Here is a 13,373-nt window from a genome sequence, read left to right as displayed (position 1 = left end):
AAGGTCAAAAAGATTTTGCTTTGGTTCTTGTTTGCTGTGAGACTAAGACCGAGGAGAGCCTGGCTCGTAAAGCCCCGAGCAGTGTTAAATACAGCTTATTATGATGTTCTCCAGACCACTTCACCCCACAGGGGGAAACAATCCATATAAAGTCTGGAAAAGCTTCCTTCTACCTCGAAGCAACAGCAAGAGCAGGGAAGCATCCACCTGGTGATGGATGCTCCAACCTCATTCACCCCAAGATGATTCTGATGTGGAGGATCTGTTATGGTTTTGGGGTGCAGGTCTCACAGCCCCAGCAGGACCTGAAACTTGTCCCCTGCTGCTTCATTTGCTCATCTTGAAAGCGGAAAAATAAAAATCCCCTATCAGCAGGCATGCCCGGGCTTTGCTAGCAAGATCTTGGCACTGGGAGAAGGGAGCGGCAGGCAGAGCATGCTGCAAGCCCAGGCTGGGCATGGGGGAGAAGATCCTCCCCCACCATTCCCACGGCACTTAATGTGGCAGAAAGGTCACCAAGAGGTTTAATTTGACTCATAGGATAAGTGAAATGGGGGTTTGGGGATTTCTGTGTGGCATTTGGCATGAGGAAAGCCTCTTCCCTGCAACCCAGAGCAGCCCAGCCAGCTGGAGTGAGGTTTGGTGGGGAGAGCCCAGTGCCGCCTTCCCTCTCTCCTGGCATGGAAAATTGTCCCTGCTGAGGACAAGTCTCTAGTTACTGCTGGTTTTAAGCTGAGCCTCAGCTGAAGAAAAAACTGCTGGAGATGTGTGTGGTATGTGGATGCTTTGGTTTCCCCCTGGGGCAGGTCGAGGTGGGGCAGGGGGTCCCAGAGGACCTGCAGACACCAGGCGGGGATCAGCAGTGCTGCAGCCCTGCGATCTGGAAGGAAAGTGGCAGGAAAAGCTGAACTAGGGAAGGGGAAGGGAAAAGACTCCCTGGTCCTCTACCCGAAGGAACTTCCCAGTGCACCCAAGCCCCCATAAAGCCCCTGAGCACCAACTCACCCTGGGAACCCCCCTCTGATCACCCCTCCCATGTCCCACACCGTCTTGATATTGAACCACGTCGATATTGAACCACATCAATATTTCAAATCAAACCCGTGCAAGCTGCATAATGCACTAGTATGAATAGCTGTTGCAGGGCTGGGTTGATACACCCCTGGCCGTTTTAGCTCCCTTTCACAGCAACACTGGTTTGTTGGTTGGGTTTTTTTAAATAGTTATTTACCCTTCCATATTTTTAAGGATTTGTGTGTTCTTTCTTTATAGGCTTTGAGCCTGATTTTTCCTTATGTAGCAGCAAGCTTTCAAGCCGCGTGGCAAAATAAAATAAACCACATGATAAAGGAATGTAGCTGCAAGGAGCTCCACATTTGTGTTTAAAACAGGAGTCAGAAAATACAGGATGAAAAGGCACATTTGCATTCCTTTTCTTTTTTTTTTTTTTTTTTTTTTTTTTTGGTATTTGTTGTTGGCTACAGAATGCAACTGGAACAAGCAATGTTTTAAATAATATAGAAAAAAAATCTCAAGTATTTGGGCTTTATTTTTTTGATTTATTTTATTGATTCACAGGCAGCAGTTGCACTTGGCAGAGAAGCTGCGATTGCCGTGTCCCTGAAAGCTCAGCTTTGCAAAGCAGCGGAAACCGCCCAGAGAACAGGAGTTTGGCAGGCATCAAATATATAATCCGTCTGTCCATCGTCTTCCTCACACTGGCTCTGTGCTGTCTCTCTCCTAAGGGAGCACTACCCACAGGTCTGGAGTCAGAGCTGCTGGCAAGCAGGCGGCCTTGTCTTGGCTGCATGGCTTGAGAGAGTCAAAATCACAGAGGAGAAACCTGATTGTTTTGAAATATGTTAATTTAAAAAAGCAATAATGAGCACTTTGCCAATTCCTACCCAATTCACCCTCTGTGGTGAAGAGCACCATCGCAGCTTGGTTGGGAAACACGAGCCCCACGTGACTGAAAGGGACTGGGTGACTTAATCACTTTTGCCTATCATTTTTCTGAGCTAATTAAAGGCAGAAATTATCGCATCAAGCAAATGCTGTTCGGTGCCAGCCACCAGCAGCTTGTGTTGGCCATGTCCAGCCCTCGCTTGAGAAATTCCCGCTGGGTTTGGCAGGCAGGATGCCTTTGCCAGCACTTAGCCCCAGATCAGGGGAGGCTTACACCCAGGTCCGTTTCCCACTGAAGCTGCAAGAGGCAGAAATGTTTTAGTACCTCCAGGCAATTCTGCACCTTCCCGGTGCCTCTATCAAAATGCTAAACGGAGAAAAATCCCTGTTTTGCCCAGGGTTGTGGAAGATGGGATGATGGTTCCCATCCTTGACGCTTAGAGCTCCTCTAGATGCTGCAGAGCACCAGAGATTTTAAAGGAGTGCTGGCTGTGAAGAAATGATCTGGAATTTGCCCTCTTAGTAGAAAACCCCATAGTTCAACCCTGAAAGAATCCAGCTTACCTATACCAGCATTTAAAAATGGCTTTTAAACTTCATTACTGTTTCCTTGCTAGGTTTTTGTGTTGCCTGCTGATGTTCTGGTATCCAGTTGGGTTTTACATCACTAACAGGCAAGTTTATCACATGAGAATATGTCCCAGGATTTGGATTTGTGCCTTTTCCCATAACACTGGCACTTCTCCTCGCTTCGCCTTGCAGCTTGTGTAATTCGCTCTGGCTCGCTGCTGCCACTGGCAGCATCCCAGCCTGGTGTCTGGACATTGCTTTTCTGGTAGGGAAGGTGGACGCTGGTCCCATTTTTGCAAGCCAAGGCTGCGAGGTTAGAATGGCTGCTGCTGGCACCTTTGGAGGCAGAGCCCTTGACAGACATCGCAGCGGTGCAGGCAAGAAGCTGCGAGCATCAGCCGGGGGATGAGGGTTTGGGGGCTTGCGGGCTCAGCAAAGGGGGCAGTGACCTTGCAAAAGTGAGAAGCAGATTTGATAACTGATATTATGAGGACTGAGAGGCACATGGCTGGGGGGAAAGCTGTGGGGCTGTGAAGCCACACACAACACTGCTGGCAGAAAGGGCCACTAACACTAGTGATAGCCTGTCGTGACATCGCGGTCCTGTGCTCTTCCATCAGAGCCTTTGGCCGAGGCAGGGCTGACTGGGCAGCGAGCAGGCAGCAGCTCAGAGGCTGCTCTCGCCCCAGAGACCAATTCTGTGCTGTTGTGGGTTGCAGATAGATAGATATGGAGCATCTGTAGCGCTGTAACGAGCAATCAAGGTGAATGAAAGCACGTCTCGAGTCATTACCTTGTAAAAAAAAAAAAAGTCTAACCTTTTCTCACCAGTCAGAGCTACTTCTCTACAGAGTTCTCCCAAAACCTCAGCCAGCCTCCTTTCTCCAGCCTTGCTCTCAGCCTGACCCCCAAGGATCTGTCATCACTAGTGACAGTGACAGAGATAAATATGTCTGAGTTGGTTGTCTTCCTGGGATGTGACTAAGCTGCAGTCGAGGACAGCTTATTCCTGTTGGATCTGAATCAATACAAGCACACAGCCTGCGCTTTCTAAGCCTTTATTAGAAGGAAGGACAAGCTTCTGGTTTGCTTTGCTCCTCCAGGACGAGGAATCCAGCCTCTGCAGCGAGCACAGCCCTGCGCGGCCAAGGGAGAGCTGGGCGAAGCAGGCAGGCTCAGCTGCTTTGCGGGTACACGATGGAGGTCACAAGCATCCATGTCACTTTGCATTTGATGGGTCTCCGTCTCCACTGGTTGCACCACAGAAGATAATATGGTCCTTTTAGGACCACTGTAAAGGTCTTAGCAGGAAGGCAAGCAGGCAGTAGCTCATGCCTGGGCATAACGAGAGGGGATTAGAGATCCTCTTAGAGTCCAACCAGCTGCATCTGCACTGGAGGATGCCAAGCTGCTCCCTGAAAGCAGGAGTGACAGCCAACACCATGGACAGCTTTCATGCAGTGGTGAGAAGATGTCACCTGGGGACTTTAAAGTCCTGTCCCTGGGCACAAAGAGCCGTGCGAGATACATGGCTTGGCCCCATGGAGCACAGCAGCTGATGGTGAGCCAAAGGCATGGCCTTGGGTGGCCAGAAGCTGTCATGACCCTGAGACTTGGTGCTTATGGCGATGCTGGTGCCTGTGGGCTGTCCCCAAAGGGTTCCTCCTGGAAAATCAAGAGGTTAAAACTGAGTTGGGGTACAAGGAGACACTGCCTTCTCAGTGTGCTGCTTGCATGGACCTGGCTGATGTGCCACAGCTTCACCAGGCATCTGGAGACACCAAGCAGCATCCAAAAATCAAATCCACCTTTCATCTGGCAGTTTCTGGGTTAGAGCAGCCTGTTGCCAGGATTCCCACCTCCACCCAAGGAGCTTGAACATGAACATATATGATCTTAAACTACCCTAAGAGCAGAGATTGGGGCATCTTCCCCAGCAAACCCATTGCTTGAGATCTTTCTGGGCGCCCCATCCCATCACTGTGAAGAACAGCGATAAATTCACCGACATGCCTAGTTATGACGTCTGCCTTGTTTGGCTGCTCGCGAGCAGCTGGAGAAATTGGCACCATCCAGCCTGGTTACAGACATGAGTTTTTCAGAAAGTCAAGCAGGTTATGAGCCACCACCATTCAAAACCAGCCACCTGCCTCCAGTGGCCACGTGCTCCCACACTGTCTCCAGCTGATGAATGCACATTTCTGAAGATATATTGTTCTTCCACCAATGAAACACAATTTAAAAGAAAAAACGCACAGCTATTTACTGCTACCTGTGAGAGTCAGTGTTATTTCAGAGGCAGAAAGTGCTATCTGTTGCTTAGGAACAATCTTTATCCTACAAAATGAAGACTTATGCTCTCCAAAGAGTTCTTTAAATGCGCCCCACGTGTGTTTGTCTTGCTTAGAAGCTGACCCACCTCCTAAATAAACCACAGGGAGAAGTCTTTGTGTTCCAAGCACAGCACTGGTCACCTAATAGACCCAGCCATAATTCAAGATATAGGGTGTATAACCCATACCCAGCCATGATTTGAGCTGTAAGGGTATATGCCCCATGCCCAGCCACGATGTGAGCTAGAAGGTACATTCTTTATACCCAGTCATGATGCTCACATCACATCTCACCAGAGATAAGGTCTGTAAAAGCCAGATGGAAACTTGCTTATCCCAGGCAGCCCCCTCTCCCCTACCCCACTGCCCCAGCACACGGCACTGGCTGCATGGCCTGGTGCTCGCAGGGGTATGGCTCGGGTGTTCCTCCTCGGCACGTAGGGCAAGCACAGAAACGGAGGCAGGCTTTGGCCATGTCAATGCGGAGACATTTCTGAAAGGTGAGGCTTAAGAGAACTGCATCAGGCTGGTTGTGTGTCCAGTCATTAACCTGGATACTCAGATACTCATCCATTGCTCTGTTTCAGCAAGCCAAGCAACTGTTGTTTCATTGACATGTCTTTCCAGCTCTTGTGACTTGGGTAGGTGGAAATACGTCCTGCTCCAAATTACTCTGCCTTTGCCTGGCTGTGCTGTTTGTTGTTGCACCGGTTTGTTTTCCCCAAAGAACAAAACATCCTTGAGCTGCTCAGAAGAGCTGCTCCTCGAGGACACAACACCCATCGGTTTGTTCCCTTGTGCTCACTGTCCTTGCCAGGCACAAGGGACCTCTTCTTGGAACAGCAAGAGACCACCACAGCCAGCAACCAGCTCTCATGTCCAGTCTAAAGAAAAATTCACACCAGGTACAAAAGCAGAAGTAATCTCTGGAGGTCCTTCAGTTATGATAACCTAGTTTGCAAAGCTATCTTATCCGAGACCCCAGTAGAAGCATCTACCAGGGTGGAGCAGGTATTGAACCGAGAAGCCTTGCAGGACATACTGCTGGAGCTCTTCTTCTTGCGGTAGAAGTAGCTGCTGAGGTGGAACCAGAACTTGTCGTGGAGGGAGGCATAGATGAAAGGGTTGTAGCAGGCAGAGCTCATGGCAATCAGGTGACACGAGACCTGGATAACATTGATGTACCTCTTGTCCAGTATGGTGAACTCCTCATCAATGTCTCTGATGAAGTTCACCACCTGGAGGGGCAGCCAGCAGATAGCAAAGCACACCACTGAGACTGTGAGCACCCGGAAGGTCTTCTGCTTCGTTCTGGTCCATTTGTCTTGGCAGGGGTAGGCAGCGCCCGGGACGTTCCTCCTCCGCAGGTGGTAGGTGATGGCACAGAAGGAGACCGATACTGCCAGAAGTGGGAGCATGTAGGACAAGAGGAGCATCAAACATGAGTAGAGCAGCCGCTCTCTCTCTTTGTTCTTCCAAAACTCTTCACAGATGATCATGTCATGGCCGATGGTGTTGAGATCCAGGTAGTGGGTGTGTAGCGATGTGGGAACAGAGGCCATGATGGAGAGTAACCAAATGCAGGCCACGAGGCAGATGCAGGACCTGCAGCTTATCCTCTTGCGGATAGGATATGCCACCACAATGTACCGGTCAATGGCAATGGCAGTGAGGGACAGCACTGAGACGAAGACGGTGGTGGCCTGCATCAGGGTGACGAAGTAGCACATGAACATCCCAAAGAGCCAGCCCCGCACCTCGAAGGCGTAGGAGACGGTGAGGGGGACGCAGGCGAGGCACATGATGAAGTCGGCCGCTGCCAGGTTCCCGATCAGGAAGTTGGTGGTGCAGTGTAGCTTCTTGGTGAGAGCAATGAGGAGGATGAGGAAGAGGTTCCCCGTGCACGCCACTGCCACCAGCGTGGCGTAGAGCGGGATGAAGAGGGGCTTCAGCTCCAGGAGGAGGTCCAGGCCGGTGAAGAGGGCGGCTGAGCCATTCTGCCAGGAGTCATTGGGCAGCTGACTGTGAGCCATGCTGCTCTCCTGTGGCCGATGCTGCTTCTCTGTGCCTTGAAATCAGACCGTCAGACCTGGAGGGGAAAGAAATGTGCTGTGGTTGTGCTTCTGGGCAGAAGAACCTGTCCCCAGGCTCTAGGTCCTCTTGCCCAGCCTCACAGCGATGCACCGGCTGACTTAGAAGATGCTGTGAGTTTTTAAGTGACTGTGCCCTGTGGCAGACACAGTGGAGCTTTGGTACAGAGAAAATGGGGAACCTGGCTGTGAAATGGTTAAGCTGCAGGGCTCAGATCTGCTGGAGCTGTCAGTTTGGAGCTTTGGAGCAGCAGGACAGGGAAAGCAGCTCGGGATGCCTCATGGAAAGTAAGCTGGGAGCTGTGCCGACCGAGAACAGAAATAAGAGACACTCCTGCATTTTTGCTTTTCCTTTTTCTCCTGCCAACTCCATCTCGACCTGCCAGCCCTGCCGCTGCCCTCCAGCCGCCCGGCTCGGCAGCAAGATCATCTCCATCTCCGGCCTTCCGTCTCCCTCTGTCCCAGTCCACCCTACTGCTCCCCTGTCCCACCGTGTTATTTTACCCCATCAGGTTATTTCTCCACCACCCACGGAGGTTGGGCTTCTCCTGCTGGGGTGGTTTTCTCTGGCCTCCCCTTGTAGTGACCACAGTGGGCGCGAGTACGTGGATCCTGAGCACGGCCACAAGACTACTCCCAGTGGCACAAAGGGGATGATGGCAAATACGTTCTCCAAAAAGTGTAAGGAAATTAACAATTACCCTCCAGGACCCTCCCCTCAAACCCCACACTGCCAAATTTACCATTTCATCCCCCTCACCAGCACCTGGGCAGTCTTCATCCCCCCCAGTGGAGAGGCAAACCAGCGTTAATTAAGTAGCCCCTGTAATGAACCGAGAGATATTACGGTTTTCCACTCCATGGCTGCAGGTGCAGAGCGCAGCTCCAGGTCCCCATGCCCTGCCTGGGGCAGGAATAGCTGGGAACTCGCAGCCGAGAGGACAATACGATCGTTAATTTAAAGAATAAAATATTCAGCTTCATTTCCTTACAGGTTCGGAGCGTGGCGACGCTCCTTCTCCCGCAGCGGCAGTGCCAAAGCCCCGCAGCTCTGGCTGCGTTACGGGGTGTCCAGCCGGGGACGGGCCGGAGCGGGGGGGCTCACGGGGGAGCCCCCGGCCCACAGCGGCACCCCGGCTGCGGACCCCGGCGCACTCACCTGCCGGGGCGGCCCGGTGCGCAGGGCTGGGCGAGGGTCTGGCGCCGGCCTCGCCGCTGGCCCCACGGAGATGCTGAGGAGCCTTTCGAAGATGCTGAGGAGCCGTTCGAAGATGCCGAGGAGCGCTTCCTTGGCAGGGTGTTGCTCCCCGCAGATCTCCGGCAGCCGCGGCGCTTTCTTACGCTTCCCTTCCCTCGGGGTTTGTGGTGAGTTTTGCCGTTGGGTTTGGGGTTTTTGTTTTGTTTTCGCACCGGTGCCGGAGATTTCAAGCCGCGGAGGAACAGGACGTTCCCACCCGCGGTGCTCGGTATTCCAGGTGGTCGCGGGGACGCGCACGTCCCATCCCACCGTGCCACAGGTGGGGCCGCATCTCCCGCCCCCCGCTCGCCCGGGCCGGCGGGGAGCCCCGGGGAACCGCGGGGATGCTCCAGGGATGTTCCGAGGGGTGCTCCGAGGATTCTCCCGGGAGGCTCCGGGGATGCTCCGGGAAGCCCTCGCCCGCCCTCTGGGCCGGGTCCAGGCGCCCCCCTGCCAGTAGGGAGGGGAGGGGAAGGGGCTGGGGCGGGCGAGGAGGGGACGGGGCGGGCGGACGCAGGGACCACGCGGAGCTCCCGGGCACAGACAGCGGCCGCCCCGTCGGGCGTCCCGGGAGGGGGCTGAGGGCAGCGGGGGGCGAGGGAGGACCCGGCCGTAGGGTCCGGGCGGCCGTGCAACAGGGGTGGCCCAGCTGCAGGGCGGTGGGCACCCAGCCATGGGGTGCTCACGGCTGTGGGGCAAGGGCAAGGCGGGGTGAGGGTGGTCCAGCTATGGGTCGGTGGGCACCCAGCCACGGGGCGAGCGCGGTCCAGCCATCAGGGAGGTGCGGGGCACAGGTGTGTGGCACAGCGTGTGCCCCACGGAGCTGAACCCCCAGTGCGCACCAGCACCAGCCTGTCCCCAAAACCGAGCGGCTCCAGCCAAGGCGCCAGCAAGGGCCAGGTGGGGAGAGCAAGGGGCGCTGGGGACCTGCCTCCATCCCGCAGCCACGGGATGGGGGAAGAAAACCGCCATTTTTGCATTTTATTTCCTAGTGGAGAAGAAAAAACCCAAGCCAGGGCAGGGTCCCAGCCGGCTGGGAGCAGAGCCAGTACCACCAACTCAAAAGGTACTGGGCGCTCCTGGTGTCCAGCCGCTCCCCAAGGCTTGCTTTCCACTGCTGGGAAATGAAGCACAATTGCCCCAAAGGCATAGGGGAGCCAGGGCCAGCTATCATGTGAGTGTAATTTTTAATATTTTCTTTTTTTTCTTTCTCCTTTAGAAGAAAAAACAAATGTTGGCTTCTCCACAGGCATCCCTTTGAAGTGAGTTGTATTAATTACTGTGTGCCCCATCATAAGGGAGTGTACAGGAACAGGGTTGCTTGTTATTTAATGTGGCCAAGATACCTGGCTGCCAGAGCCAAGGCAGGTTGCTGCCCATCAGCTGTTTTCTTTAGAAGCCTCTGATTCCACATGCAAGATATTTTCATCTTTTCCTTCATAGCTTACTTAAATAAGGGAAAATTAAAAACAATCTTCATCATCCACTGGAATTTTCTGGGGTAAGAGGAACGGAAACTGTCAGACCAATCCTAGAAGTTCTGTAAAATTATGACTTTTGGTGAGAGAAGGCTGTTCATTTGTCTCAGTTGGATGGATGTGGGTCAGCGTTATTAAACCTGGCTGAGAGCAAACTTCGGAGGTGAGTGCTCATGCTCATGCCAAATAATCAGCAGGAAAAAAATCATCTTTGTCTCCCTAACACAGCCTGGCCGAGAGCTGCTGTTAATTTTAAACAGCAGCACAATCTGATAAGGAAAGCAGAAGGCACTTAAAAGATCATTTGAGATGAGTGATGGAGTTTGAAGATGACAACACAATAATGAATCGCTGGGTGGCTGGGACAGAGGCACGTCCAGCCCCAGTCAGCCAGAGCCTTCCCCCAGCGCCGGCTGCACCATGGCCAAGGCAACCCGGAGCGACACTGGGAGCTTTTCCCTCTGCACATGTTTATCTTATCAGATAGCTTATCAGAAAAAGCCTTTTCTGACCTCATCTTTACTGCTTCCAGACCCTATAGGATAAGTCACTCTTATTCCAAAACTCATATTGCCCCACACGAGGGGCTTTATCTCTGAAAGGATACAAGTGATGGATTCAGAAGCTGCAACCCACCCCGCCGATCCCTGAGCTGTGAGCTGGTGATGCTTCTTGAAGCATCGGTGCTTGAAGCTTCTGCTATGGCATGGGGGTGTCTATACTACCCAATACAGATGATGACCAGGAATCAGCATTTGCTGTGCTTTTATCCTTTTCTTTCTGCATAGGTCACCAGGTTGGCTTTTACAAATAACCACAGGTTCCAGCATCTGCAAGACACCACCAGAGAACAGCCAGAACAGGACGACCCAGAGCCACTTCTGACAACACCAGGCTGCATCACCTTTTCTGCAAAACAGCAATCCCGGTGCAGACCTTCCTCCCACAGCAGGTTGCAGTTTTTCCTAACCTGAGATCCTAGAGAGCCTGTCAATTAAAAAGCAGGATGAAATATTCTCAGCATCATTACAGGGTGCTGCCAACTCATGCCTCAATCAGATTGATTTCACCGGTGCAAGTACACGGTGAACCACCGTATTTTGCCCTGTATGGGTGGGTGACAGTTCTTGGGAGAGCACGGGGAGGATCAGACTGCCATGAGCACGTTTATCCACGTCAAGCACAGACAAATGGAGCCGACCCTGACGTGCATGGTCGTGCCGCTGGAGGCAGCTGCCCGTGCTCATCTTCCCACGGATACGTGTGAATCCCAGCATGGGCTAATTTTCTGCATTGGCGTGTGCTTGACAGGTATGTTTAATGAACGTTTACAGCTGATTATATTCCCTCTAATATATCACTGACACTAATCAGCCTCAGCGGTTGCCTGATGATTTGTTTTTTCTTAGTCGCTCACTAGTTTAGGTGCTGATTTCAACAAAAAAGTGCTTTGCGGCACTTATTTTCCACTCCCCTTTTCCTCCTCCCAGGCCTTTCCTTGCTGCCTGACGTGCCCCTAGCCCGGCTGTCCTGGCTAGTAATATTTGCAGCGATGGCCTCCATGGCCCTCACTGCTCAGACAAGGCAGCCGTCAGATTGTCTCAGATTTCACTTTACTCTGCCCCATCTGGAAAACAAATTACTGGCAGCTTGATGATGCTGATGTGTTACAACACGGCCGTGATCCAGCTCCCTGGGAAGTTTAAGGGGGTAGAGAAATACTGTTTCATGCAGAGAAAAGGGTAAAGAATTGTCTTTAAAAGGAACAAACTCAAATGCAGCTAACATCTATTTTGTGATTACTAGTTTCCCACACCTGGAAAATCATCTTCTGTATTTGGCAGCAGGTTTTTGCTTCTGCATAATAGTCTGGACATGACACTTTCAGGGACCACTACTGCGGCCCCGTCTGCCCCTCCTGATGGTTTGCTTTCCCCCTATTACTATGCTGTTATCAATTGCTCATCTTTCTGTTTAGACTGGGGCATCTCCCAGCACAGAAATTATTTCCACATATAGGAAGGCTGGTGTTGCTGTATGAACAACAACAACAAAATCCCTAGTGAAAATGCTGCTTGTACCAGCAAGAGTTACTCTGATTCATAGGAGCTAAACGGTTTTCCTAGAACAAACCGTAATACTTGGAAGTCAAGTCCTTGCTAGTTAAACCACATCAGCATCACCACCAAGTGCAACACTGCCCAGACGCATCACGCTTCTTCGTGTATTCAGAGTTTTTAAGGTTTTTGAGGGTTTTAACAGAGGTGTTCTTGCGACTCTTATGGTGGATTTAAGTACAGACCCAGTCAAGTCTGATTTCTTCAGGGTCAGTGTCCACCATGTGAAAGCTCCCAGCTTCTTCTTCTAAACACCTCTTCACTGTCAGTGCCTTCAGTCTTGTCCCTTTCCTTGACACAGAGGGTTAGGCTACTCAAGTGTAAATGTTCCTAGACAGTAAACTTGTGGTTAGATTGAAACTAGATAAAAAGTAGCTTGTGTGCTTATAAAATAGCTTTTAAAAAAATCTTTTGTTTGTTCTGAGGCAGATAGGTCAGGTCTTTCAGTTCTGCTGTTGACATCCCAGTTGCACTTGAGTCAGGCAGCCTTTGGAGCAAGCCTGCAAACTGATGGGGCTGGATCTGCTGCTTGATCTGAAGGCAGTCTCTAATTAAATGCCAATCTATATGCGCTTTGGCAGGTTTGATTCTCTTGCTGAAAAGATGATGCTGCAAGTGCTTCAGGACCTAATTTTCTGTCTTGTGCTGACATTACCAGTCAGCAGCCACAAACTGAGCAAACGGGTGTTCCTGCCTGGCTTGTGGCCTGCATGACAACTGAGCAGAACCACGCTACGCTGGCCTGAGCGCATTCAGCTTTCCTGGACATACCAGAGCCGGTAAAGCCAGCACTGCACCACCAACCAACCCTTGGGCAACACAGGCACGGTGCTGCTTGCAGGGCAGCTGGCACAGCCCTCGGGGACAGAGCCTCCCTGTTGGAACTGGATGCGGCTGTTCGTGAAGGTCTCTTCAATTGCCCATTGAAATGACCAGCACTAGTTCTTTCCTCTTCCTTCAGCATAAAGCATTTGTTTGACCTTCTGGCCTCCATCCTGCTTGGTACTGATTTATTCTGGTCTTTTTTTACTGAAAGTCCCCGGATCCGATGATCGGTGGCTGCTCTCCATGCGCAGCGATAGGACTGACTCCCTGCCATCGTGGCAGTGTGCTTTACAAACACAACAGGTCAAACTAGCTGCCCTGCCCCCTGTGTTTGAACAGAGCCTCCCGCAGAAGGAGCTACTCAGAGTAGCTGGGATTTTGGACAAATCAAGGCGGACAATCTTCTCATCCTTCAGTCACCTGTACAGGCAGGTAACAGGTAAATAACCAGCAAAGGACCTGCGTGTGTCTTGCCAGAGTATCAGTGCAATTTCAAAGACCTCAGCTGATTCTGTATCTGGACAACTCTTCCGCAGACCCTTTCCTTGGGCTCCTGAGCTGTTTCTAAAAATGAAATGGTGAAAGTTACTCTGTCTAAGGTCCCTTCCCTAGAGGAGATGCTAGGTTCTGTGTACTGTGTTTCAGTAGAGTTATTTTGAATACATTTTTTAGATAGCTTTAACAGGAATAGACAAAACAATGTAAAGCATCTTCACAGTCGTTGGCTAATCACAAGAAGGAAATATATTAACTACGACATAGCGTGGGTACAGACAGAGAAACTGCATCTCTCTGTACGTACCCTCTCTAGTAAACAC

The 13,373-nt window shown here is 51.6% G+C and overlaps 1 protein-coding gene across 1 annotated transcript in view; it reads right to left on the bottom strand.

Annotated features, from left to right (window-relative positions):
- LOC308070680 (prolactin-releasing peptide receptor-like) overlaps nucleotides 1-13,373 on the bottom strand; it is a 45,397-nt gene extending 32,024 nt beyond the window's left edge. The window contains exon 1 of the mRNA XM_080405055.1: nucleotides 1-13,373. This exon is cut by the window's left edge and continues 32,024 nt beyond it. Coding sequence (XP_080261181.1) covers nucleotides 5,750-6,841 — 1,092 coding nt within the window. The 5' untranslated portion in view covers nucleotides 6,842-13,373 and the 3' untranslated portion in view covers nucleotides 1-5,749.

Source organism: Falco punctatus (assembly GCF_963210335.1).
Source record: "Falco punctatus genome assembly, chromosome: 10".
Classification (NCBI taxonomy): Eukaryota; Metazoa; Chordata; class Aves; order Falconiformes; family Falconidae; genus Falco; species Falco punctatus.
Note: the sequence above shows the minus strand (reverse complement) of the source record. Positions and strands in the feature narration are given on the sequence as shown.